Raw genomic sequence first — 27,633 nt, 5'->3', positions numbered from 1 at the left:
ATTTACTTATTAATAGTCCTGTTTCCTGACATTTAGGAGAGAATGACAGTGAAAGACCAATGCTGAAAGAACCAGCTCAATATTGAAGCTCATGCAAACAAACACACTCAGTGCTGTAAATCCACAAACAAATAAATAGGGCCGGGACGGTACCAGTATCACAATGCTCATTAGTATCGTGGCAAGGAAACAAAACACAAAGCAGATTAAACTTCTTTAGGAAAACAGCCCTAATGTTGGAAACAAACATTGTGTTGCCTAGTTAAATAAAGGTGAAATAAAAAAATAATAAATTAAATGTTGTCATCCAGAGTCACATATTTATTTTCCAATCTCTAGCACACATTATTTTACAAACATCAGGTTTTCAAAGGATCAAAGAGTTTGGTCTGCTTCGTGGTTTCATTTTTTCCATGGAACATATAGTGTAATATTGGTATCGTCCCGGCCCTACAAATAAGTGCAACTGTTGAACGAAAGCTATTTAAATTACATGCAAAACAAAGTGAATGAGCCTGAGGATCAGAGTCCAATTTTGGTGGGGATCTTCTCACTGACATGATAGGAGAGACAAAATGTGGCAATGAGTCAATGAAGAATGAGTCAGGAAAATAAACAATTGTGTGGTTTACCCATAGAGATGGCATTGAAAAAAACCTGTAGAACTGTTCGTAGGGGAGAGTGAAAACATTCCCCAGTTTGTCTCTAGCTGCCATGGTAGATAAATTGTTTTATTTATTTTGTACCTTCTTATTTACCTTTATTTAACTAGGCAAGTCCATTAAGAACAAATTCTTATTTTCAATGACAGCCTAAGAACATTGCCTGTTCAGGGGCAGAACGACAGATTTGTACTATGTCAGCTCGGGGGTTTGAACTTGCAACCTTTCAGTTACTAGTCCAATGCTCTAACCACTAGACTACCCTGTACCTTTATTTTGACAGGGAATCATATTGAGACAGAGGTCTATTTTTTTCTCTTTTTCAATACAAAAAATACACACATAAAATATACGAATATGAAATGCCAAACAGAAATAGGAGGCACCAATACATCAAATTGTAGAGCATTTTAAGATTAGTGCACAAGTGAGGTGTACAAAAATGAAAAGCTTTTTTGGCTAACTGCAGTGACCAAAGGAATTCCTTGTGACCAGGTAATATGGACGTTTTTGTAAAAGAGCTTTATACATTAAAAGAATACAATGCTTCGACCTATGTGACATCAGAGAGGGCCAGCCTACTTTCTGGCAGAGAATGCAGTGATGAGTTCTAAACCTGTCGCCCGTAATAAAAGTAAGTGTCCTTTAAACTGCATCTAACAGCTTTAATAAAGTGGCAGTTGCATTCATATAGATGACGTCACCATAGTCTAGTACTGGTAGGAACGTCGACTGAATGATCTGCTTTCTACAATTCTACTATTATCATGTGGTGGATATGGTGGAGATCATGTGTTCATATGCAAATCCCAAAAGTTTGAGTAAAGACTCTAGAGAAGGTTGATGGGATGGTGAGAGAAAACGGATGGCGGATATGGCCATGAAAATAACAAGATATTCCAGAAGGCTGACAACAATCAGAGAGGAGCAAGATAAAACATTGAGAGGAGCAGACAGACATTGACAACTTTACATGTTGCACATAGGCACAAGTTAGCTAGCCACTACAGGGCCTTCAGAAAATATTCACTTTTTCCAGATTTTGTTGTGTTACAAAGTGGAATTTTATTTTATTTAACTGTCATTTTTGTCATTGATCTACACATAATACTCTAATGTCAACGTGGAAGAAAAATTCTAACATTTAAAAAATGTATTATGGAAAATAAAACACTAATAGGGAAAGGGGATACCTAGTCAGTTGCACAACTGGATGCACTCAACCAAAATGTAACCCAACACCTCTGAATCAGAGCGTCGCGGGGGGCTGCTTTAATTGAAGCCCATGTCATCGGCGCCCAGGGAACAGTTTCTGTTTGGGGTTAACTGCCTTGCTCAAGGGTGGAACTGAAGAATTATCCACCTTGCAGGCTTAAACCAGCGACCTTTTCAGTTACTGGCCCAACTTTCTTAACTGCTAGACTACCTGCCTCTGTATCTTGAAAAGAGAGAGAGAGAGTGAGAGAGCTAGCTACAGTGCATTCTGAAAGTATTTGGACACCTTCCCTTTTTCTACATTTTGTTACGTTAGTCTTATTCTAAAATGGATTCAATAAATAAAAATCCTCATCAATATACATACAATACCCCATAATGACAAAATAAAAACCAGTTTATAAATGTTGGCAAATTTATAATAAAAAAAAAACAGAATACATAATACATAAGTATTCAGACCCTTTGCTGTGAGAACCGAAATTGAGCTCAGCTGCATCCAATTTCCATTGATCATCCTTGAGATGTTTCTGCAACTTGATTGGAATCTGTGGTAAATGCAATTGATTGGACATGATTTTGAAAGGCACACACCTGTCTTTGTAAGGTAAGGTCCCACAGTTGACAATGCATGTCAGACCAAAAACCAAGCCATGAGGTTGAAGAGGAATTGTCTGTAGAGCTCCAAAACAGGATTGTGTCGAGGCACAGATCTGGAAAAGGGTACCGAATAATGTCTGCATCATTGAAGGTCCCCAATAACACAGTGGCGTCCATCATTCTTAAATGGAAGAAGTTTGTAACCACCAAGACTCTTCCTAGAGCCGGCCGCATGGCCAAACTGAGCAATCGGGGGAGAATGACCTTGGTTAGGGAGGTAACCAAGAACCCAATGGTCACTCTGACAGAGCTCCAGAGTTCCCCTGTGGAGATGGGGGAAGCTTCCTGAAGGACAACCATCTCTGCAGCACTCTACCAATCAGGACTTTCATGGTAGAGTGGCCAGATGGAAGCTACTCCTCAGTAAAAGTCACATGACAGGCACCTAAAATATTCTCTGACCATGAGAAACAAGATTCTCTGGTCTGATGAAACCAAGATTGAACTCCTTGGCCTGAATGCCAAGCGTCACGTCTGGGGGAAACCTGGCACCATCCCTACGGTGAAGCATGGTGATGGCATCATGCTGTGGAGCGGTTTTTCAGTAGCAGGGACTGGGAGATGAACAGAGCAAAGTACATTAATGAAAACCTGATCCAGAGCACTCAGGACCTCAGACTGGGATGAAGCTTATAGCGTCATACCCAAGAGGAATCGAGGCTGTAATCGCTTCCAAATTTGTTTCAAAAACGTACTGAGTAAAGGGTCTGAATAGTTATGTAAATGTAATGAGTTTTTTTTTTTTTATACATTTTACAAAACATCTAGCTGTTTTTGCAATGTCATTATGGGGTATTGTGTGTAAATTGAAGAGGGGGAGAATGAATAAGGCTGTAACATAACGAAACGTGGAAAAGTCAAAGGGTCTGAATTCTTTCTGAATGCACTGTATATTTGATAGTATTTTTTAAACTTTCATTTTCAATTAGCTAGCAAATGCAGCTAGCTAGTTTAGCCTACTCAAACACGCTGCTCAACCAAATAGGGATGCTACAGTATTTTAGCTAGCAGGCTAAGGCTATCCAACACTGGAACTCTTCCATGTCAAGGTAAGATTTTGGTTTCATTAATTTATCGCCACTGCTGTAACTGCTAAACTTCTGTCTGACTGTACTGCATGATTGTAGCGGGTTTACTAATGCCTTAGTTCTAGTAGCTATGTTGACTATGAGGTGACAACAATGTGCAGCGGTTAGCAGTCATGATATGAACGTTTGGCTCTGAAAGTTTTTTTTGCCTGGCCACGGACAGCTGATGTGTTGTGCACTGAAGTCCATAAGCAAAGGGAAAATGTGAGTGGAGGAGAGCGCATAGATAGTTGTGAGAAGGAATTATATACATAAGTAAATTGATCATGCTGTCTTTATATGGCTGCTATGAAAGTGAATTGTGTTTGCGAGTGATTAGGGGTGTATTCTTTCTGCCAATTCTGTTTAATTTTTTATTTTCTTAAACGGAAGCAAACTGAACACACATACCTGAATTTGTCCAATAGAAACTCTAATTTGCAACTGTTGGACTACTGATTACACCCTAGATCAGCAAGATGCAAGCAAGTGTGCAAGGCGGTATTGAATGCGTCACTGTCTGTCACCTTGATTACTCAAAATTCTCCCGACCTGTGCACCTACGTTGTAAACTTTCACACATAGGCTAGGTTGTAGCAACCTCATGATCGGTAAAGGGAAATTCTGCTATCATGTAGTAGCCTAAACCTATTGATGTTACATTGAGTTGGGTGAATGGAATATGAATGAGTCATCCAATATGGCCTTATTTCTATTACAGCATGATATTAAAATAAATCATCCTCCCTCATTTTAAACGTCACTGACTGCCACTGCCCAGTGATGCATGATGCAGCCACCACCATGCTTGAAAATATGAAGAGTAGTACTCAGTGATGTGCTGTGTTTGATTTGCCCCAAACATAACTCTTTGTATTCAGGACATAATTTTAATTTCTTACAGTTTTAATTTAGTGCCTTATTGCAAACAGGATGCATGTTTTTGGAATATCTTTATTCTGTACAGGTTTCCTTCTTTTACCTCTGTCATTTAGGTTAGTATTGTGGAGTAACTACAATGTTGTTGATCCCTCCTCAGTTTTCTCCTATCACAGCCATTAAACTCTGTAACTGTTTTAAAGTCACCATTGGTTAAATCGGTTTCCTTCCTCTCCAGCAACTGAGTTAGGAAGGACGACTATATATTTGTACCATACACCATCCAAAGTGTCACGACTTTCGCCGAAGTCGGTCCCTCTCCTTGTTCGGGCGGCGCTCGGCGTCACCGGCCTTCTAGCCATCGCCGATCCACTTTTCATTTCCATTTATTTTGTCTTTGTTTTACACACCTGGTTTCAATTCCCCAATTACATGTTCATTATTTAACCCTCTGTTTTCCCCATGGTTTTTGTGCGTGATTGTTTTATGTATGTTCGGTCTTACGACATGTTATTGGAATATTTGAGTAAAGTTACTTGTGTTACTCATCTCTGCTGTCCTGCGCCTGACTCCTCTGCACCAGCTACACCCAGACCATTACACAAAGTGTAATTAATAACTGCAACATGCTCAAAGATATAATCAGTCTGCTTTTTTTACCCATCTACCAATGGGTGCCCTACTTTGCAAGGTACTGCTCGACTGAGGGACCTTACAGATAATTGTATGTGTGGTTTACAGAGAGGAGGTAGTCATTAAATAATTATTTTAAACACTATTGTTGCACATAGTGAGTTCTTGCAACTTATTATGTGACTTGTTGAGCAAATTTAGGCTTGCCATAACAAAGTGGTTGAATACTTCGACTTAAGACTTTTCTGCTTTTCATTTTTATTTAATTTGTAAACTTTTGCGAAAACATAATTCCACTTTGATATTATGGGGTATTGTGTGTAGGCTCGTGACATAAAATCTCAATTTCATACATTTTAAATTCAGGCTGTAACACAACAAAACGTGAAAAACGTGAAAAAAGTCAAGGGGTGTGAATACTTTCTGAAGGCACTGTATGTAAGTAAGGGTGGGTGAGAGAGTGGGAGTCAGTGCAAAAAGTTTCTTCAGAGCAGGTGTGAAGAGTCATTGAAAATACTCTCTAATGGGCAGGTCTGTGGTCTGTGGTCTATTGAACAATCAGATGTTCTGGGTAGGGCTGCAATGGAGGTAGAGAATTGCTCCGGTTTTTGTTCTGACTGCGCTGTTTCTGCCCATAAGCTTGCTTGGCCCTAATCAGGTCCTCAAACTCAGGGGAGCGCCAGTGTGGGGAGGTTATAAAAAAATGCATCAGGGTCCTCTGGGTCATGACACCATGCCTTCAATTGCCCCCGCAAATCGCTGCTTCTCTTCAGCAGAGAGTTCTTTTGACCAACTGGCCAGAGATTGTGAAATTAATCAACAAACTTGATTATCAAAGCTGAAATAGCACACTCTAAAATCTGGGGAATAAGTGTCAACTTTGTACTTGTACAGTATTTAAATGTATGGATTGGTTTACATTTATAAGCATACCTGTCTCTGGTGAAGCTGCCTTCGTTTCTTTGCTGTCTGAGGTTTCTGATGACATATGCCTCGGTCTTTCAGTCCAATACCAATTTGCAGCTGCATTTGAGGAGTCAGTGTAGTTTATTAGCCATGGCTATATGCATCAGAATCCTTGTGAAAATTGTAAGATGTAGAACTGTTATAGTCAGTCCATGTCTTTATTGGACTACTCCCCTTCATAATCTGCCATGCTCCGCTCTCCATCTGTGTATCGTAATCTCAGTTGACTGACCAGCAGACCCAGTACACAGGTGTTGTTGTCACGAAGCCCGCTTCCCGAGTCTGTGTTTGCCTGTGTTTCTGTCCTGGAGTGTGTATCCGGTGTCCTGGAACGCACCCTGTCTGGTTGCCGGGCGAATTAGCTTGTTGGGAGATCGATGTTCACCCGCACCTGTATCCCATCAGTAATCTGCACACCTGTCCTGATCATCACCTCTCTCCTTCAAAAGCTCTGACCTGACATCCATTCCCTGCCGGATCGTTAGCCATGAACAGTATGTTGTGCCATAGTATCAGCCTCAAGTTGGATAGAATTTGTTTTGTTGTTTTTTACGTATTGCTTGCCTTAAATTTACCTCCGTTTGTTCTGTCTTCAGTTACTCACCCGGATTATTTACCCCATTCCCGCCTGGTCGTCGGAGGATTCCGCTACCCCATTGGATCCACCTATTTACTCCCATCAACTCACCACCGCTGCCCGCTACGCCACCTGGATATATCTACCCATTCACATTCACTTGTAAATAAATACTCACCTTCTTCCTACTCTCCTTGTCCTGGTCTGCTTCTGGGTTCGATTTTGAAAGAACGTGACAGTTGTGTGGACTCTTCTTCCTGAAACATGAAATTCAGTTCATGCATGATATTCGCATCCACTCTTTCATGTAACAATGCTAAGATACCATCATACTATAACATAGCCTGATGGTTTAAAAAAAAAATACACATATATATACATGTACTGTATATAGTACCAGTCAAAGGTTTGGCCACACCTACTCATGCTCTCCCTCCCAGCACTACGCACTCCTAATACCATCATTATACGCACCTGTTTCCCTCGTCACGCACATCAGCGATTCATTGGACTCACCTGGACTCAATCACCTGCTTCATTTCCTCCCCCATATCTGTCTGTTCCCGAGGTTGTTCCCCGCTTCAACATAATTGTTGTTTGTCGTTGTGTTACCCGTTTCTAACGCTGTTCTTGGCCTGTTCCTTGTCTGTGCAATATTAAATGTTCACTCTCCGTACCTGCTTCTCTACTCCAGCGTCGGTTCTTACACATTCCAAATATGTCATCAAGGCTCATCAACACTTTTTTGGTTACTACAGGATTTCATGTGTTATTTCATAGTTTTGATGTCTTCACTATTATGCTACAATGCAGAAAATAGTAAAAAATAAAGAAAAACCCTTGAATGAGTAGGTGTGTCAACTTTTGACTAGTAATGTAGATCAAATAGATATGCAATCAAGACATACTACATTTTCACTTTAACTTGTAATACTAATTCTGTATATCTTGTTCTGCTTCTCCTTACAACAAAAATGCATTATTAGCCATTATCATTTGCCTTTCCAAATGTAATTTGTCAGCTTTCCTTCATTTTTTTATGGAAAAGATAGCAGCGTAAATATATGTTTTAATATCATCAACAACACCTTTCTCAGATATTGAAATGGATGGCACTTCTGATTGTTAATCTTTCTCTGTTATTCCAGTGTCACTGTTGACAAATGCATGGAATTTCTTAAATATCTCACCTGTGGGATAATGCTAATATTTCAACCCCTCTTTTTGCAAGTAAACGGATCGTGCCTCCATCTGGCGACCATTTAGGTAACAGAGTTCTCAGCTGAGGTACCAAATTTCATTCAGGAATATGAAGTATTGAATGAGAAAAGAGGTGGGTGAAAAACTCACTTTGGCAAGCATTGGCCAATCAACCTAATATAGATGTGACTAACCATACAATTATTACATCTAGGCTAATTAGATCAAGATCCGTCTTTCTCATCCACAAAAGCCTTGAGCCATGAATAGCTGTTAAGCAGGGCTTTTCTGCCTCTGAAGAGAAGCTATACTGTAGATAAGTACACTGGTAAATATTAATACAGGTGGTTGTGACAGACTGGGACTGGAGCCTGCAGACAGAGCAGAGCAGCCCTCCAGCGTAGCCAGGCCCTTTGATTAGCCTGGCCTGAGGACAGAAAGTCAAGAAAGACCCCCATCTCCCTCAGCAGACAAATGTCAGTTTACAGGGGTATAAGATAAGAATCCCTCATTGACAGATAGCGAGAACTTCTCAGTTTGACAAATGTGTCAATGTTAAAATTACGCCAAGCATCCATCCAGCTGAGAGCCAGCACACAATGAATGCTACAGTGTTGAATCCACACGATATAGCTCACTGCGCACTGAAGCAGATAAACAATGATAGATTCTGAGAATTATCTTTTCTAAAAGCTGTATTAAAAACAACTTGTGGAGATGTGTCTGAGGTGAACTGTGTGCAACGTCAGATTGCCTGCCTCAGTGGGCTCTAAAGCAGCAGATACGACATCCCATCGCCTTTCAGAGGCTTAGCGACATTCTTTTATTTTCTTTGAGTTTGGGTCATCATCACCAGGCGACTCACTATGTGCAATCTACCGTTTATGGTTTCCAGCTGTGAAAAAGTTGTTATTTTAACCTCTGCACACTGTGGGGAGAGTGTGTGTGTTATGCACCTGTAACAACATGTGTGGAGCATACCTGCGCCCACTTCTTCCCACCTATGTCATCATCAACTTTGCAACAAGATCTCACGGTTTTACCAATTTGAATTTAGATTCGGACTTTTATCCACGTTTCTCGAAAGGTTACATTTTTAAGTTGCTCCAAATGGCAAATTTGTATGTTTTTTTCACACCCTGGGTTGCTCCTCCTGCACAGCCGCATCGTTGAGAGAGAGAGAGAGGAGAGAGAGAGAGAGAGAGAGAGAGAGAGAGAGAGAGAGAGAGAGAGAGAGAGAGAGAGAGAGAGAGAGAGAGAGAGAGAGAGAGAGAGAGAGAGAGAGAGAGAGAGAGAGAGAGAGAGAGAGAGAGACTTTTGGTCTTTCTTTAATGAAACATTCTCATTTCATCAAAGCCCCCCCCCCCTTAAAATAAAACACCAAAATGTATCCTGTAGAGAGAGCTATCATCTACACACAACCCACTGGGCACACACTGCTTAAATCAACGTTGTTTACATGTCATTTCAATTAAAATATGTTGAACCGACGTGGAATATCAAATAAAATTGTATTTGTCAATACATCGAATACAACAGGTGTAGGTAGACCTTACCTTGAAATGCTTACTTACGAGGCCCTAACCAACAATGCAGTTTAAACAAATATGGATAAGAATAAGAAATAAAAGTAACAAATAATTAAAGAGTAGCAGTAAAATAGCAATAGCGAGACTATATACAGGGGGGTACAGATACATAGTCAATGTGCGGGGGCACAGGTTAGTTGAGCTAGAGTTATTAAAGTGACTATGCATAGATGATAACAACAGAGAGTAGCAGCGGTGTAAAAGAGGGGGAGGGGGGATGCAAATAGTCTGGATAACCATTTGATTAGATGTTTGGGAGTCTTATGGCTTGGGGGTAGAAGCTGTTTAGAAGCCTCTTGGACCTAGACTTGGCACTCCGGTACCGCTTGCCGTGTGGTAACAGAGAGAACAGTCTATGACTAGGGTGGCTGGAGTCTTTGACAATTTTTAGGGCCTTCCTCTGACACCGCCTGGTATAGAGGTCCTGGATGGCAGGAAGCTAGGCCCCAATGATGTACTGGGCCTTTCGCACTACCCTCTGTAGTGCCTTGCGGTCGGAGGCCAAGCAGTTGCCATACCAGGCAGTGATGCAACCATGCTCTCAATGGTGCAGCGGTAGAACCTTATGAGGACCCATTCCAAATCTTTTCAGTATCCTGAGAGGGAATATATTTTATCATGTCCGCTTCATGATTGTCTTGGTGTGCTTGGATCATGTTAGTTTGTTGGTGATGTGGACACCAAGAAACTTGAAGCTCTCAACCTGCTCCACTGCAGCCCTGTCGATGAGAATGGGGGTGTGTTCGGTCCTCTTTTTCCTGTAGTCCACAATCATCTCCTTTGTCTTGATCACGTTGAGGGAGAAGTTGTTGTCCTGGTACCACACGGCCAGGTCTTTGACCTCCTCCCTACAGGCTGTCTCGTCATTGTCGTTGATCAGGCCTACCACTGTTGTGTCATTGGCAAACTTAATGATGCTGTTGGAGTCGTGCCTGGCCGTGTAGTCATGAGTGAACAGGGAGTACAGGAGGGGACTGAGCACACACCCATGAGGTGCCCCTGTGTTGAGGATCAGCATGGTGGATGTGTTGTTACCTACCCTTACCACCATGACCAGCCTTTCAAAGCACTTCATGGCTACAGACATGAGTGCTACGGGTCGGTAATCATTTAGGCAGGTCACCTTAGTGTTCTTGGGCACAGGCATTATGGTGGTCTGCTTAAAACATGTTGGTATTACAGACTCGGACAGGGAGAGGTTGAAAATGTCAGTGAAGACACTTGCCAGTTGGTCAACCTAAATACAATTAACAATAGTGTGTGTAGTCAGTAATCAGCAGTGTAAGCGAGTGGTTGCATGCATAGATGTGATAGTGAGGGGTGTTGAAAGGTGTCAAAGCAAACAAACAAAACGGCCAAACAACCAAACTCTAACAGTGTGTCTGCATGGAGAGAGTCTCAATGAATGGGGAAGAGGTGTATTTATCCCAGGACACACCCGATCCCAGGTGTGTCCCATTTCGCTGACAACCCTCCCGGCTCCGCCCACCGGTCGAACAGGCGGTCGAACAAGGCTTGAATACGGACAGATATTCCTCACAAGTATCTACATCGTCCAGATCAACAGTGCACCCGGCCAGACTGGAGACAACCCTGTTCATTAGTCGCTGAAAAGTGTCAGGTGCATTACGCAGGCTGAAACTCATAACCGAATATGAGTACAGACCAGAGATTTCACGTGCCCTACTCGTCAGTGGCATCTGCCAGTAGCCCTTTAACAGGTCAAATTTTCTTACTAACTTAGCTGCTCCGACTTGATCAACACAGTCCTCCATCCGACGAAGAGGAAATTAATCTGTTTTAGTGACACTGTTTACCTTACCTTAGTCTGTACAAAATCTGTTTATCTCATCCGGTTTACTGACCAAGATACAGGGAGAAGCCCAACTGGAGAAAGAAAGCGCTGCTATATCACTCTCCAGCATGTACCTGATCTCAGCATCCAGACAAAGCAGTTACTCTGAAGAAACTCTATAGAACCACGGACGAATGGGGTCAGCATCCCCAACGTCAATATCGTGTTGTATTAAGTTTGTACGTGTAGGTGTATCAGAAAACAAACCTTGAAATCTCTGAATCAAACCAACCATCTCTTCCCGCCCATCAACATGTAGGTGAGCGCGAAGGCTGTCTAAAACATCCAGTGTCTCTGAATTGTTCAACCTACAGGTACTTTGTTTTCAACTTTTGTGACAGCTTTTGAGTTGTAATGTTTGGTAGGCCCAGTGTTAGTTGCCTTTGTTTGTTTGGTAAACTTGCCATTGTGGTGGATAGCTTGTTCTGTGCTGCGTTGGAGAGAGTACATTGGTTAGTTTCCAGGCCCCTGGCCAGGCTGGAAGCTCTTTCTCTACTCGCTGTTGGGACATTGGTCTGAGGTGAGTACAATCGTCTGTGTACCTCAGTGGGAGATTTGGGTAGGGTACTGACACTTGCTACCTGGAGCTATAGCCTTTCTTTTTCCCCTGTTAGGTTTAGCGACGTGTTTCATTTTGGAATACGTTGGACATGGTAATTTTGTTTGTTATTTTTGTGTGGTGTCCGTGGACTGAACAATTGTCTCGGGGCACATCCATGGCTTTGGGGAATCTGCCAGCGTGCTGGGTGTTTTTTTCCTTGCCAGCGGGCTACAGTGCGTAATTACCCACCGCAAATCCGCACAAAGACTATGGCTCCGCCCACTGACATCCTATTAAGGAAAACAAGAGCAAAGAGAAAGCTATATATATTTTGTTACCTTTATTTAACTGGGCAAGTCAGTTAAGAACAAATTCTTATTTTCAATGACGGCCTATGAACAGTGGGTTAACTGCCTGTTCAGGGGTAGAACGACAGATTTGTACCTTGTCAGCTCAGGGATCATCGATGCACTTATTGTTGAATTCCAGTCTGTGCTAGCAAAACAGTCCTGTAGCTTAGCATCAGCTTCATCTGAACACTTTTTTATTGATCTCGTCACTGGTCCATCCTGCTTTAATTTTTGCTTGTAAGTAGGAATCAGGAGGATAGAATTATGGTCAGATTTGCCAAAAAGAGGGAGAGGGAGAGCTTTGTACACATCTAGGTGTGGAGTAAATGTGGTCTAGAATTATTTTCCCTCTGGTTGCACATTTAACACGCTGATAGAAATTAGGTAAAACTGATTTAAGTTTCCCTGCATTAAAGTCTCCGTCCACTAGGAGCATCGCCTCTGGATGAGCATTTTCCTGTTTGCTTATGGCGGAATACAGCTCATTCAATTCTGTCTTAGTGCCAGCCTCCGTCTGTGGTGGTATGTAAACAGCTACGAAAAATACAGAAACTCTCTAGGTAGATAGTGTGGTCTACAGCTTATCATGAGATACTCTACCTCAGGCGAGCAATAGCTTGAGACTTCCTTAGATATTGTGCACCAGCTGTTAGTTACAAAAATACATAGTCCGCCGCCCCTTGTCTTACCAGACGCCGTTGTTCTATCCTGCCGATACAGCGTAAAACCAGCCAGCTGTATGTTGATAGTGTCGTCGCTCATCCACGATGCTGTGAAGCATAAGCTTTACAGTTTTGAATGTCCCATTGGTAGTTTAATCTTCCGCGAAGGTGATCTATTTTATTCTTTGATAGCAGAATGGAAGGGAGGTTTATTCGATCGCCTACGAATTCTCAGAAGGTAGCCCGCCCTCTGGCCCCTTTTTCTCCACCTCCTCTTCATGCAAATCACGGGGATCTAGGCCTGTTCCCGGAGAAAGCAGTATATAATTCGCGTCGTGCTCGTTAAAGGAAAACAAGGATTCTGCCAGTCCGTGGGGTGTAATCGTAGTCCTGATGTCCAGAAGTTGTTTTCGGTCATAAGAGACAGTAGCGGCAACATTATGTACAAAATAAGTAAAGAAATACGTTGCAAAAAAATGAACAGAAAACACAATCGGTTGGGGACACGTAAAACGCCAGCCTTCTTCTCCGGCGCCATTGTTACCATAGACACTAAATTGACAACTGTCCCCAGTGGAAAGCTTCTAAGGATGTGGTAGCTTAAATCTTCTCCATTGGCCCCTGTGTAGAAAGATGTAGGAGGAGAGGGAGTCGGCACCTTCTCCAACACAAAATCCATTCAAAACGATTTAGGTGCTTCTATATCCCATTAGCAATAAGGCTGTACAAAGAGCCCCCTATAAACTAATGCATGCAATCATTGTCTGCTTAGTTGATTACATTTTTGTTTACATTTGCTTTTTTTGCTGCTGTATATTTCACATTGATTAGGCATTATCCTCTGCTCTGCCGCTCTCCATACAGATGTGAGTTACAGTAACCATTCATCATGAATCTTTCTCTTGGGTGCGCACACACACACACACACACACACACAGTCTGGCTGTCTCTGATACAAAGAGTGGTTAAGCACACCCAAGCACTCTAGTTTTCTAAAACTATTACATATCAAAATCCAGACATCACTTGTCATTTTCATTCCGTCATTTCAATGTCAATTTTTTACCCCCAAATATGTTTGTCCAATAGCCAATGATATTTCAGTCAACATTTATAGACATAGATGAAGGCTATCTACTTTATAAAGCCATTAATGGAAATAATCCGTTTATAATGATCAAGTCTACTTTAGGTATTCAAGGTGAAATATCAATGCATATATCAACAAAAACATTTTTTTTACTGAATGCCACTGCGTCATCGTACAAGGTTTCGAGTCAAAGCACGCCTCCTCCTGTGCCAGATATAAAATCATCACAACTTGCCTCCTGGGTTCTAATCCGTACTCTCGCTTTGCTGCTTTTACGCACAAACTCACTTCCCTCACCAACGCTACATGTGTTTTCTCAACAGGATTTTTTATATTTTGCAGTCTTTAACAAGTGATTCTAAGAGTAAATTATTGACATTACACAATATGGAGGGTAATTTTACACTGACAGGGCGCGACTTTCTAGATTTACGCGCGTTGGCTCAGAAACTTCTGACTCAGGGAAACAACTACTCTCTGCGTCTGGTGAACTACTCTCTGTTTGACAACGGATCGGGGTTCTATGAGGAGGACTCATTGGACGTGAACACTAACATCTACTCGAAAGTCCTGGTCACTGTGATCTATATCGCGCTCTTTGCGGTCGGTTGCTTAGGAAACTCCGTTACGCTGTACACCCTGCTGACCAAGAAGTCACTACAAAATCTCCAAAGCACTGTCCACTACCACTTAGCGAGTCTCGCCGTCTCCGACCTGCTCATACTTGTCCTTAGTATGCCCGTTGAACTCTATAACTTCATCTGGGTCCATCACCCTTGGGCTTTCGGAGGAGTCGTTTGTAAAGGTTACTATTTCATTCGGGATGCTTGCTCTTATGCCACAGCATTCAATATCGCCAGCCTCAGCGTGGAGCGTTATATGGCAATTTGCCACCCTTTCAAGGCGAAGAGCATCATGTCGCGCAGCCGCACCAAGAAGCTGATCAGCGGGATGTGGGTGGCTTCGTTCCTCCTGGCCTCTCCGATGCTCTTCACCATGGGCCAGAAGTACCATGGGCCCCAAAGGGAGAAGATATGCACCACAATCGTGTCACCTGTCTTATTGAAGATAGTGATTCAGGTGGGTTTGAAACGCCTCCTTATTTCACAACAATCAGTTGAGTAGTGCACAGGAGGTTGGCCCGTACCTTAATTGGGGAGGACAGGCTTGTGGTAATGGCTGGAGCAGAATGAGTGGAAAGGTATAAAATTACATCAAAGACATGGAAACCATGTGTTTGATGCCATTCCATTTACTCCGTTCCAGCCATTATAATGAGCCATCCTCCCCTCAGCAGCCTCCACTGGAGTAGTGGTATTTCACGCACCTATTTAGTCACTGCACAGCACACACACACACAGAGAGAGAGAGAGAGAGGGGGATAAATGGTGCAGGAGAGTAGGATGAGAGAGATACAGAAACAGAGATGAATACCGAATAATCAGAACATTTTCATTAATTTCCCCACTCATGAGAGACCTGGTGGTATATTTTGGAGATGCGGTTACGTAATACTGTTGAGGGGTCCTTGGATGGAAGTGGTCTGGTTGTCATGGTGATGGGCTGCTGCAGTTGTTTGTGGAAGTGTGTGACTGGTGATATTGTGGCATCAAGTAGCCTAGTGAATAAAAAAAGCGGGCCAGCAACTGGAGGGTTGCTGGTTAGAATCCTAGCTCAGAAGATTTATTGCAGAGGGTTGCTGGCATTATCCCAAATTTTATCGCCTGCTGTTGTGCATCTAAACTAGGCACTTAACCACCTATAATTGCTGCACTGTGATTGCTTCCCACCACTTGGCATATGTGTGTGTCTCAGGGGGTTGGGTTGTGCATAAAGATATGTTTCCGATCCCTGTACATTAATGCACTATAAAGTACATATAATCTTGTCCCTCCTTGCAATGTCCCCACACCCCCTACTTCCATCCTCACATATCATTGTCATATACAAAAACTGAGAGAACAGCAAGCAAATACAGGAAATTCTGTCTTCTAAGGGTGCTGTTGTTGCGCAACATATTTCTTCAGAATGAATGGTATAGCAAGGTCGAGCTCGGAGCTTGATGGAATGGCACCATAAATTGTATGAATTTTGCGCTTCCACAGAATTTACCATAATCTCCAAACTCATAAGAATTGCATTGCCAGAGCTGTCAGTTTTTTCTTTCCACTTCTCTTTTCCCTACATGACCATTTCTTACATCATGTAATTTCACTTCTTCTCCTCCTCCTACGCATAGGGATGTCATTACATATGCTGCAGGAACACACACTCTCCTCCGCAACAAACCATGTGTAGCCTAGGATACCTGGAGGGCAGCCACAAATGTCTTCGCTTATTTGATTTTGTTGGGCATAAATACTGACATTGTCAAGCATCAGGATACGGGAGGCAGTTTATCAACCTAAGGAATGGTGATAAAAGGGGGGTCTCCACCACTACACTAGTTGTGTGTGCATGTGTCAGAGATGTATTAGTGACTCCCATTTCAGAAGCAACTGAACTAATAAGTCTGTTGACCTTTCAGTTTAGCTTCCTGCTGTTTGGTAGTGCAGGGCCCTATACCACTTCATCCACCAGTTTGATCACTACAGAGAAAGAAAGAGAGTCAGATAGTTGCTCCACCAGCTGCCCACAGATGTTTTTGTGTGTGGAGGAAAAGTAGCCCTCTAAAATTGTTGATATTTGTCAGTGTATACGTGCATGCTTGTGTGTATGTGTGTCAGTGTTTGTGTGTTTGTGTATGTGGGCGTGTGCAATATTACTTAGTTTATGGCATAGAGCACCACAGAATAATAGGGGAACTCCGGGATTAACATGAGTGGTGTCCCTCTGTGCAGGGAACTCTCTGGTTGTATTTCTGGAGAAGTCCATGCTGTGTGAAACACTTGGGATTGTGGTCTTTCTTATTCCAACCACCTCAGCCTGCTGTGACGCCACTGGGAAACAAATCAAACTCTAACACTCATGGCTGATGACAGAACCGTGGCACAGCTTTCTGTGCCTTCCAGGTAACACCTCACAAACTCAGCCAAGGCTCGACATGAGTCTTAAAGTGTCTTGCTGCTTTTAGGCAGCCCAATTCTGATCTTTTGCCCAAGTATTGGCCAAAGATCTGATCTGATTGCTCAAAAGACCAATTAGTGAAATTGGTCTGCCTGTGCACTGTATCAAAGTTATTGAGATTCAGTCAAAATGTCTCATCTTCTGTAGCACAGTTGGTAGAGCATGGCGCTTGTAACGCCAGGGTAGTGGGTTTGATTCCCGGGACCACCCATACGTAGAATGTATGCACACATGACTGTAAATGGCATATATTATTATTATTATTATATCTTATCAAGCCAAGTCAACAAAATTAGGAAAATGTTAAGTTGAATCACTGAGAATTTTTTTTTATCCAGTTGAGTAAACAAAAACAATGTGTTTACTCAACTTAGAAGTACACAGACATGAAGTCAAAGAAACTGAAGCAACATACATTTTGTTGACTAAAAATGTGACTGACTGGCTCAAATCGGTCTAATGTAGCAAAAATTGAAATAGTTTTTTTTACATTGGAAAAAAGTAGAGACTCAGAGGTACAAAATGGTATACCATACACTACAGTTAAGGAACAATGGGGAAGTAATTCTGCTTTGAAAGTTGATAAACTTGTGAACTCACTTTTGAGGAAATGGATTTAAAAATGTTTTGGTACTACTACTGGAGAGCTGTTCTTTATCTCCACCCATTCAGCATCGTTCACACCCTCTTAAGCTTTAACCCCACCCATCTCGTTAAGGGTTGATCCCAGCATTCTGTACTAACAGCAGTCAAGCACCCAAGCTAACTTGCTAGCTACGTCCAAACACAAATGAGAGAACATCTCAATTGACATTACTCGCCCTAGCAGAGCTGGTTAGGTTGTCATATTATCTAGAGCGTTGGTGCCTGCAACTGTGCTGTCAGATTGTCCGTTTGTAAATTCAGAGCATTTCACTCTCGGAGCATTCAGAGCGCACACTGGACGCTCTGGTCGATGAGTAGGGTTGATCCGAACGGTCTGACCTCACAATCAATCAAATGTATTTATGAAGCCCTTTTTACATCAGCCAATGTCACAAAGTGCTATACAGAAACCTAGCCTAAAACTCCAAACAGCAAGCAATGCAGATGAAGGAGCACGGTGGCTAGGAAAAACTCCCTAGAAAGGCAGAAATCTAGGAAGAAACCTAGAGATTGGCAGTCAAACAATGGCAGTCAAGCACCCAAGCTAACTGGTTAACATTGACTGACTAGCTTGCTAGCTACTTCCAGACACAAATGAGAAAACACCCCACTCTGACCATTTTACTCACCCTAGCAGAGCTGGTTAGGCTGTTTTCATGTTATCCAGAGTGTTGGTGACTAACTGTGCTGCTGGCAACAACTTCATGATGCTTTTTTGCCAATGTTTACTGACACCGGCCATATTAAACAGGTGTTGAGCGTTTGTAAATTCATCAGTTATTCTGGACTCTGGCACACTGACGAGTGCTCTGAAATTGGAGTAGCGGGCCAGACTGAATTTATGAACACACCTGAAATGGTTACTTGCATATTGGAGTCTTTTGTTAAGACATGTAGCTAGCCAGCTACATAATCCCAACTCATGGCGTTACTACTGTGCATGAATCTGCAGGTAGCTAACCAACCAGGTTCAATGTTAGCTACCTAACAATAGGCTATAGCTAGCCAATCATATGGCTCTGAGATACGAATAATAAAATCATACGCGAAACAATACACTAACTTGAAATGAAACCATTTTATTTCAAAATTAGTAATGTGTAATATCTGTAAATGTAGCTAGCTAGACTATCTTACCCATATACATCATTCATAGATTGATGTGTCTCCTGTCGGATGCCATGGTTGCCCTTTGTTTGAAGATGTAATCCCGAGACAGGTGTTTTCTCCAACTCCTTAGCTATCATACTCAAATTCCACTGATTTCAAAAACTCGGTCCTCTAGAATGTGGAAAGTGACACTTATGCAGTTTTACTACACTATACATTTTTAAAAAAAAGCTGCGTTAGACAGGATTTACTAGACATACTGACCAACTCAAATAGACATTTTGATATAAAAAAAAGTTTAAGTTCAAATGGCTCTCCTGTGAAGTAGTGACCCACGACATGTGCCTAGTTTCTTGAAAGGGGTCACAAATGTCAAGTTAAAGATGACTTAAACTTGTCTAATTGTCTAGACTTAGGAACTAATTTGAATCAATGAATACAACGTGTTTACTCAACTTAGAAATACACAACCAAAAACTAAAATCCTCTAAAACAACAGAACAGCAATATTGACAAAAAAAATGTAAAGTTCAGGGGACCTCAATTTATTTATTTGGGGGGGGACGTAGCTCATTAGAATAATGCCTAGCAATCTTTGAAACTGTTCCATTTGAACATTTACAAAATGGTCATTTAGCAGATGCTTTTATCCAGAATGACGACAGTTAGTGCAGTAGAGTTAGAAAAATGTATTTAATGTTACTCCACAATGATGCAATAATACAATATATATATATTTTTTAAAGAACACATTGTGGACCACTCAAATTGAGTTGAGACACTAGCAACAATCAGTCAAACATCGTACAGGCATCATCTACAGTGCATTCGGAAAGTATTCAGACCCCTTGACTTTTTCCAAATCTTGTTACGTTACATGCTTATTCTAAAATTGTTTAAATTGTTGTTTTCCCTCATCAATCTACACACAATATCCCATAATGAAAAAGAAAAAACAGGTTTTTAGAAATGTTTGCAAACGTGTGTGAACATACAGTGCCTTGCGAAAGTATTCGGCCCCCTTGAAATTTGCGACCTTTTGCCACATTTCAGGCTTCAAACATAAAGATATAAAACTGTATTTTTTTGTGAAGAATCAACAACAAGTGGGACACAATCATGAAGTTGAAAGACATTTATTGGATATTTCAAACTTTTTTAACAAATCAAAAAGTGAAAAATTGGGCGTGCAAAATTATTCAGCCCCTTTACTTTCAGTACAGCAAACTCTCTCCAGAAGTTCAGTGAGGATCTCTGAATGATCCAATGTTGACCTAAATGACTAATGATGATAAATACAATCCACCTGTGTGTAATCAAGTCTCCGTATAAATGCACCTGCACTGTGATAGTCTCAGAGGTCCGTTAAAAGCGCAGAGAGCATCATGAAGAACAAGGAACACACCAGGCAGGTCGGAGATACTGTTGTGAAGAAGTGTAAAGCCGGATTTGGATACAAAAAGATTTCCCAAGCTTTAAACATCCCAAGGAGCACTGTGCAAGCGATAATATTGAAATTGAAGGAGTATCAGACCACTGCAAATCTACCAAGACCTGGCCGTCCCTCTAAACTTTCAGCTCATACAAGGAGAAGACTGATCAGAGATGCAGCCAAGAGGCCCATGATCACTCTGGATGAACTGCAGAGATCTACAGCTGAGGTGGGAGACTCTGTCAATCGGACAACAATCAGTCGTATATTGCACAAATCTGGCCTTTTATGGAAGAGTGGCAAGAAGAAAGCCATTTCTTAAAGATATCCATAAAAAGTGTTGTTTAAAGTTTGCCACAAGCCACCTGGGAGACACACCAAACATGTGGAAGAAGGTGCTCTGGTCAGATGAAACCAAAATTGAACTTTTTGGCAACAATGCAAAATGTTATGTTTGGCGTAAAAGCAACACAGCTCATCACCCTGAACACAACATCCCCACTGTCAAACATGGTGGTGGCAGCATCATGGTTTGGGCCTGATTTTCTTCAGTAGGGACAGGGAAGATGGTTAAAATTGATGGAGCCAAATACAGGACCATTCTGGACGAAAACCTGATGGAGTCTGCAAAAGACCTGAGACTGGGACGGAGATTTGTCTTCCAACAAGACAATGATCCAAAACATAAAGCAAAATCTACAATGGAATGGTTCAAAAATAAACATATCCGGGTGTTAGAATGGCCAAGTCAAAGTCCAGACCTGAATCCAATCGAGAATCTGTGGAAAGAACTGAAAACTGCTGTTCACAAATGCTCTCCATCCAACCTCAAAAAAATTCAGTCTCTCGATGTGCAAAACTGATAGACATACCCCAAGCGACTTACAGCTGTAATCGCAGCAAAAGGTGGCACTACAAAGTATTAACTTAAGGGGGCTGAATAATTTTGCACGCGCAATTTTTCAGTTTTTGATTTGTTAAAAAAGTTTGAAATATCCAATAAATGTCGTTCCACTTCATGATTGTGTCCCACTTGTTGTTGATTCTTCACAAAAAAAATACAGTTTTATATATTTATGTTTGAAGCCTGAAATGTGGCAAAAGGTCGCAAAGTTCAAGGGGGCCGAATACTTTCGCAAGGCACTGTATATATATATATATATATATATATGAAATCACATTTACATACACTACCAGTCAAAAGTTTGGACAGACCTACTGATTCAAGGGTTTTTCTTTATTTTTACTATGTTCTATATTGTAGAATAATAGTGAAGTCATCACAACTATGAAATAACGCATCTGCACTTGAAGAAACTTTCAAAGTTCTTGACATTTTCCAGATTGAATAACCTCCATGTCTTACAGTAATGATGGACTGTCATTTCTCTTATTAGAGCTGTTCTTGCCACAATATGGACTTAGTCTTTTACCAAATAGGGATATCTTCTGTATACCACCCCTACCTTGTCACAACACAACTGATTGGCTCAAATGCATTAAGAGGGAAAGAAATTCCACAAATGAACTTTTAACGAGCACACCTGTTAATTGACATGCATTCCAGGTGACTACATCATGAAGTTGGTTGAGAGAATGCCAAGAGTATGCAAAGCTGTCATCAAGGAAAAGGGGGGCTATTTGAATAATCTCAAATATAAAATATATTTGTGTACTACATGATTCCAAATGTGTTACTTTGATGTCTTCACTGTTATTCTACAATGTAAAAACAAATACTAAAAATAAAGAAAAACCCTTGAATGAGTAGGTGTGTCCAAACTATTGACTGGTACTGTATATGCAGGTATAGTCTATTTAAATTGATAGTAAATTAGATTAATTGAAAATGTGAAGTTCTCTACAGGTTGTACTGAAACTGTAAAGTTGATTTGACTTTCTTTTATTAGTCAAAGTAAATTTGGTGTTAGTTTGGAAAACTCTACATTTAAAGTTATAACTAAAATTGACTAGGAAAATTGTAGGTTATACTGTCAAATGGGGTGAACAGACATGGTCACCCTGCTTCTAGCTCCTAGCCAACTTTTCATTATTATTTTTGTTGTTGTGTTATTTCTTACATTATTTGCTCAGAACATTTCTAGTACTATTACCTACAGCTGAAAATAATAATAATAATAATAATTTGGATATTAGATCAACGGTCACTTACCTACATAAGGGACGCCGATGGCAGCTCCCGTATGGTTGATGAGCAATTTTACAAGGCATGACTTCCCTTACCAGAAATTTCCCTTTGTTTGAACTGCCCGAGTCAGCCCCATTCATCCCCGGGATACTCCAAAACGTCATCGCCGGAGAAGTGGGGTCTTAGTCAGACTCGGGAAGCAGGCATACCACTCACCGCTTCTGAGTATATTACTCTCTAACGTTCAGTCTCTGGAAAATAAAATAGATGAACTCAGGGTGAAGATCTCCTTCCAGAGCGACATAAAGGACTAACATACTCTGTTTTACGGAATTGTGTCGCTCTCTGGATATATTGTCCCCGTCCATACAACCAGCGGGGTTCTCCATTCATTGCGCGGACAGGAACAACAAACTCACCGGGAAACACAGACTCATGGTGTGATTGGGGTAACGTACTGAAACTCATCCTTTTATTGTCCCGATCTGGATAACCTCACCATCAAATGCAGACCACATTACCCCTCGATAATTTTCTTCCATTATAGTCACTGCCATGCACATTCCCCCACAAGCTGCCCCCGACCCGGCTCTCAGGGAACAACACTGTACTGGGCGGCAGGTAGCCTAGTGGTTAACCTGTCTGGGAACGGGGTTCCGCTAGCGCCAACAGCCAATGAAATTGCAGGGCGCCAAATACAAATCAACAGAAATCTCATAAATCAAAATTCTCAAACATAAAAGTATTAGGCACCATTTTAAAGATAAAATTCTCATTAATCCAGCCACAATGTCTGATTTTAAAAATGCTTTACAGTGAAAGCTCCACAAGAAAATCCCAGCCATTTTTCCAGCCAAAGAGAGGAGTCACAAAAAGCACAAATAGAGATAAAATGAATCACTAACTTTTGGTGATCTTCATCAGATGACACAATACATGTATGCTTTGTTTGATAAAGTGCATATTTATATCCAAAAAATTAATTTGACATTGGCGTGTTATGTTCAGTAATGTTTTGCTTCCAAAACATGCGGTGATTTTGCAGAGAGCCACATCCATTTACAGAAATAGTCATTATAAACGTTGATGAAAACACAACTGTTATGCATGGAACTTTAGATATACTTCTCCTTCATGCAACTGCTGTATCAGATTTCAAAAAAACTTTACAGAAAAAGCATACCATGCAATAATCTGTGTACGGAGCTCAGAGCCCAAACCAGCCAAAACAAATATCCGCCATGTTGCAGTCAACATTAGTCAGAAATAGCATTATAAATATTAATTTACCTTTGATGATCTTCATCAGAATGCACTCCCAGGAATCCCAGTTCCACAATAAATGTTTGATTTGTTCGAATAAGTTAATAATTTATGTCCATATCCCTGCTTTTGTTAGGGCGTTTGGTAAACAAATCGAAACGCGCGTGCTTCCAGCGGAAAGGTCGGACGAAAATTCCAAACAGTTTGATTACTGGTCGTAGAAACATATCAAACGTTGTATGGAATCAATCTTTAGGATGTTTTTATCATGAATGTTCAATAATGTTCCAACTGGAGAATTCCATTGTCTGTAGAAAAGCCATGGAATGAGAGCTAACTCTGTAACACTCTGCCAGAGCACTGACTCAAAGAGCCCTCATTCCCCCCTCCTTTATAGTAGAAGACGGTTGACATCTATTGGAAGCCTTAGGAGGTGCAATTTGACCCCATAGACACTGTGTATTCGATAGGCCAAGCTTTGAAAAACTACAAACCTCAGATTTCCCACTTCCTGGTTGGATTTTTCTCTGGTTTTCGCCTGCCATATGAGTTATGTTATACTCACCAACATCATTCAAACAGTTTCAGAAACTTTAGAGTGTTTTCTATCCAAATCTACTAATAATATGCATCTATTAGCATCTGGGACTGAGTAGGAGGCAGTTTATTCTGCAGTGGAAAGGGTCAAAAGCTTCAAGTTACTCGGCATGCACATCATTAACGACCTGAAATGGTCCCTTCACACCGACAGTGTAGTGAAGAAGGCGCAACAGCGCCTCTTCAACCTCAGGATTTGGCTTGGCCCCTAAGGCCCTCACAAACTTCTACATATTGAGAGCAACCCGTCAGGTTGAGAGCAACCATTTAGAGCAACCTGTCAGGCTGTATCACCACCTGGTACAGCAATTGCACCGTCCGCAACCACATGGCCTCTTCAGAGGGTGGTGCCCTCCAGGTCATCTACAGCAGCTGGTGTCACAGGAAGGCCAAGAAGATCATCAAGGACCTAAGCCATGGCCTGTTGACCCCCACTACCATCTAGAAGATGGAGACAGTACAGGTGCATCAAAGCTGGGACCGAGTGACAAACAGCTTCTATCCCCAGGCCATCAATCACACTGTTAAACAGCCACCACTAGACAGCCTCCGCCTATTACCCTGCCCTCTGCCCAGTACGCTGCTCCTAAGTCACTGTCACTAGCCGGCTACCATCGGGTACTCTACCCTGCACCTTAGGGACTGCTGTCCCACAGAATGTACATAGCCATTGAACACTAGTCATTTTAATATTGTTTACATACTATTGATATATCTGCTGCTGTACTAAACTTTTGATCATTTTTTTATTTTGTATTATTGTGTGCTTATTGACATTTACTTTTTCACTTTATTGATTGATAGGTACTAGGGGCATAAGCATTTCACTGCAGCCACCACAACACCTGCTATACTGTGTATGGGACCAATAAATACAATTATTTTATATTTTATTAGTACATTTTGTGTAAGCTAAGTTGATCGAGCTTGAAAGAGTCCATGCAACTTTACGACTGGAAATAATAAGTTGAAACAACAAATACTTTTTTAAAGTGGTCTAAACACAGCCTATTAGTGACTATTGCTGTGAATTGCAAACATACTCCATCTGCTTTATCACCAAAGCTTACATTCGGCAAACAAATCCCTTACAATTTGGGTAAAGATTCAGGGGTAAATTACCACTTAATAACATTTTAAAGCTAGCTGTGTCTCTTCACCCACCGAACATATTAGACACAAAGGGACACACAAACATGTCCTGTCATTCCCACTACCATGCCAATCCATCTGCCATTCAGAACCTAGCATTAGGGTTGGCCAATGCCTCTGCGATATTGACATGTTGCACAGAAACACTCTCACAGAGAGAGTTGGGAGGATGGACACTAACACCCGTTTGGCTCTCTGGCCTGCTGGCATGTGCTCCTGGCACCAATCCCCTTGGAGAGAGAGCCTGTGCTGGGGTCTGGACACTGGTTTCCTGGCCCGTCTGGTCCACCTAACTGCTGGCTAGCTGGTGATGTGATGACTCCTCTATCCCCACTCCTTCCCCCCTACATCCCCTCCCAACACTCGGGCTCAGAAAGAAAAAGACATTTGGTTTGAGAATTTGAAAACCTACAATATGGCCAACAGGAACTAGTCCAAGCCTTGTGTAAAAAGTAGATCAACTTTCTCAATGTTAATCAACTTTTATGTTTTGTGGTTATTCAGACCAAAGCATATTTTCTCCCATGTGTTTGTATTGTAGGCTTCTGGCCTCAAACTCAGATACAATAACACATGATAAAGAGTTAACAACACCGCAGGGAAGGCAGTACCCAGACTCCTGTTTCCACTGTTCTATCTCTGAGGCTGGAATTCAGCACAAACTCGGCTGACAGGCAAACATTGTTTTCAACCAAAGCAATTGAGAATAAACAAAATAAACTGAGTTTAAACTGAGAGTAGTTTGGGTCTCATGTTAGTGATGCCTGTGGTTTTGTTTTGTTCATGCCAGTTAGGCGGTGCCAACAAGTTTATTTGGGTGTCTTTTCCAAACTAGCCAAAGCAAAATATAAATGCTCATGTGTGAGGGGGAGGATATTTGGAAGAGTTGTGCTACCCGATGTATGGTCATCTCTGATGACTATGATCAGTGAACTGCTGTTCAATGTGCCCTCATAGGAGAGGGAGGGGACACATTGTAAATGATAATATGGATTGAACCTTGGGGCTAAGGGTTAATTTCTTTATTACAAAGGTATTACATTTTTTGGATTCCCATACCCAGGGCATAGGTATCAAAAACATTAATCATTTGTAATTTGCTCTCCATCACCCAGAGAGCTTCTAGACACCAGGTGAATTGAAACTCATTTCAGCTCCAGACTAAAAGCTACATCAATAGCATGAGTTACACCATTCAGAGAACTGCTCAGCTTAGTGTGCCTACGTGACCCAGGGACCCAGGAATGTTTTGGCACACTAAGGGCTATGCTGGCCATAAGATTAACAGTGACAGGTAATCACCACCTACAGTTAATTAATGAATTGATCTTCTATAGGGCAAACAGTAAGAGTTATTGCTTTTTTAGGAGTGTGTAATAGCCTGCTAAATCCTTGAATAAATATCCAATCTATCCTGGTGCCATTCTAGTGATTTAGTTTTAGATTAAAATAAGAAAATCTAACAGAATAGCAAATGACAGTTTTCTTGGCTCATCTATGTATATTGCTATGGCTCAGAGAGCTGTCCAGTTGATTCCCTTGCTCTGTCCATCCACCAGGAAGAGACAGAGATCATGAGCAAAGTATGTGAGCGGAGCATGCCCAATTTGACTTGAGTGCGGAGCGAGTTTCCCAAAGGTTGGAGCGTCGGCCTTCTCGCCCTCTCAAATTTCACTCCAGTAGTGCTCACTTCACTTTATGAGTTCAGGGTATGCCCAGCATGTATTTGTAGGCTACTTGTGTGCTGCTATAACCCCTGTCATGGAGTTTGCTAAATATTTAAATAAATAAACTGATAAAAAACACAGGTGCAAAATCAAGGTGACTTACAAAGATGAAGTGGACCAAAAGCAAGAGAGGGAGTGCAGTGATGTAGTGCCCACAACTAAAGAATCATTGTGGAATCTAGACGCGTATTCCTGAAAGCGTGATGCTATACTACATGTACATGCTAACCGAAAGAAACGAGATGGGTAGCCAACTAAGTGTGTCATTTGAGCAAAGTATTTTATAAGCAAACAATCAGATCTCTTAAAAGTTTTGTTAATTTTCGTTCTATTATCTATACAATAGGCTATCATTGATTTTGGCCCAATAGGCCTGACATATTACCTCTTTCAAGGAGCTTTCCGTTTCTATTGGGTTATTTTGCCTGAAAACCTTTAGGCCTACCTACAGAAAAAAACTCTGCATCCCTGCCCATTCTGGAAAGAGTGGCCTGAAGGGTGTTAAACATCTCCAGTGGCTCTGCAAGCGCAGAGAGGGTATTCTCT

General features: G+C 41.5%; 1 protein-coding gene across 1 annotated transcript in view; it reads left to right on the top strand.

Moving 5' to 3' along the window:
* The first annotated feature begins 14,179 nt into the window (after positions 1-14,179).
* LOC118360417 (neurotensin receptor type 1) overlaps positions 14,180-27,633 on the top strand; it is a 56,527-nt gene continuing 43,073 nt past the window's right edge. Inside the window, exon 1 of the mRNA XM_035739673.2 lies at positions 14,180-15,026. Within this exon, the coding sequence (XP_035595566.2) occupies positions 14,253-15,026 (774 nt within the window). The 5' untranslated portion in view covers positions 14,180-14,252. The remainder of the gene's footprint in view (positions 15,027-27,633) is intronic.

This window comes from Oncorhynchus keta, chromosome 28, assembly GCF_023373465.1.
Source record: "Oncorhynchus keta strain PuntledgeMale-10-30-2019 chromosome 28, Oket_V2, whole genome shotgun sequence".
NCBI classification, from domain to species: Eukaryota; Metazoa; Chordata; class Actinopteri; order Salmoniformes; family Salmonidae; genus Oncorhynchus; species Oncorhynchus keta.
Note: the sequence above shows the minus strand (reverse complement) of the source record. Positions and strands in the feature narration are given on the sequence as shown.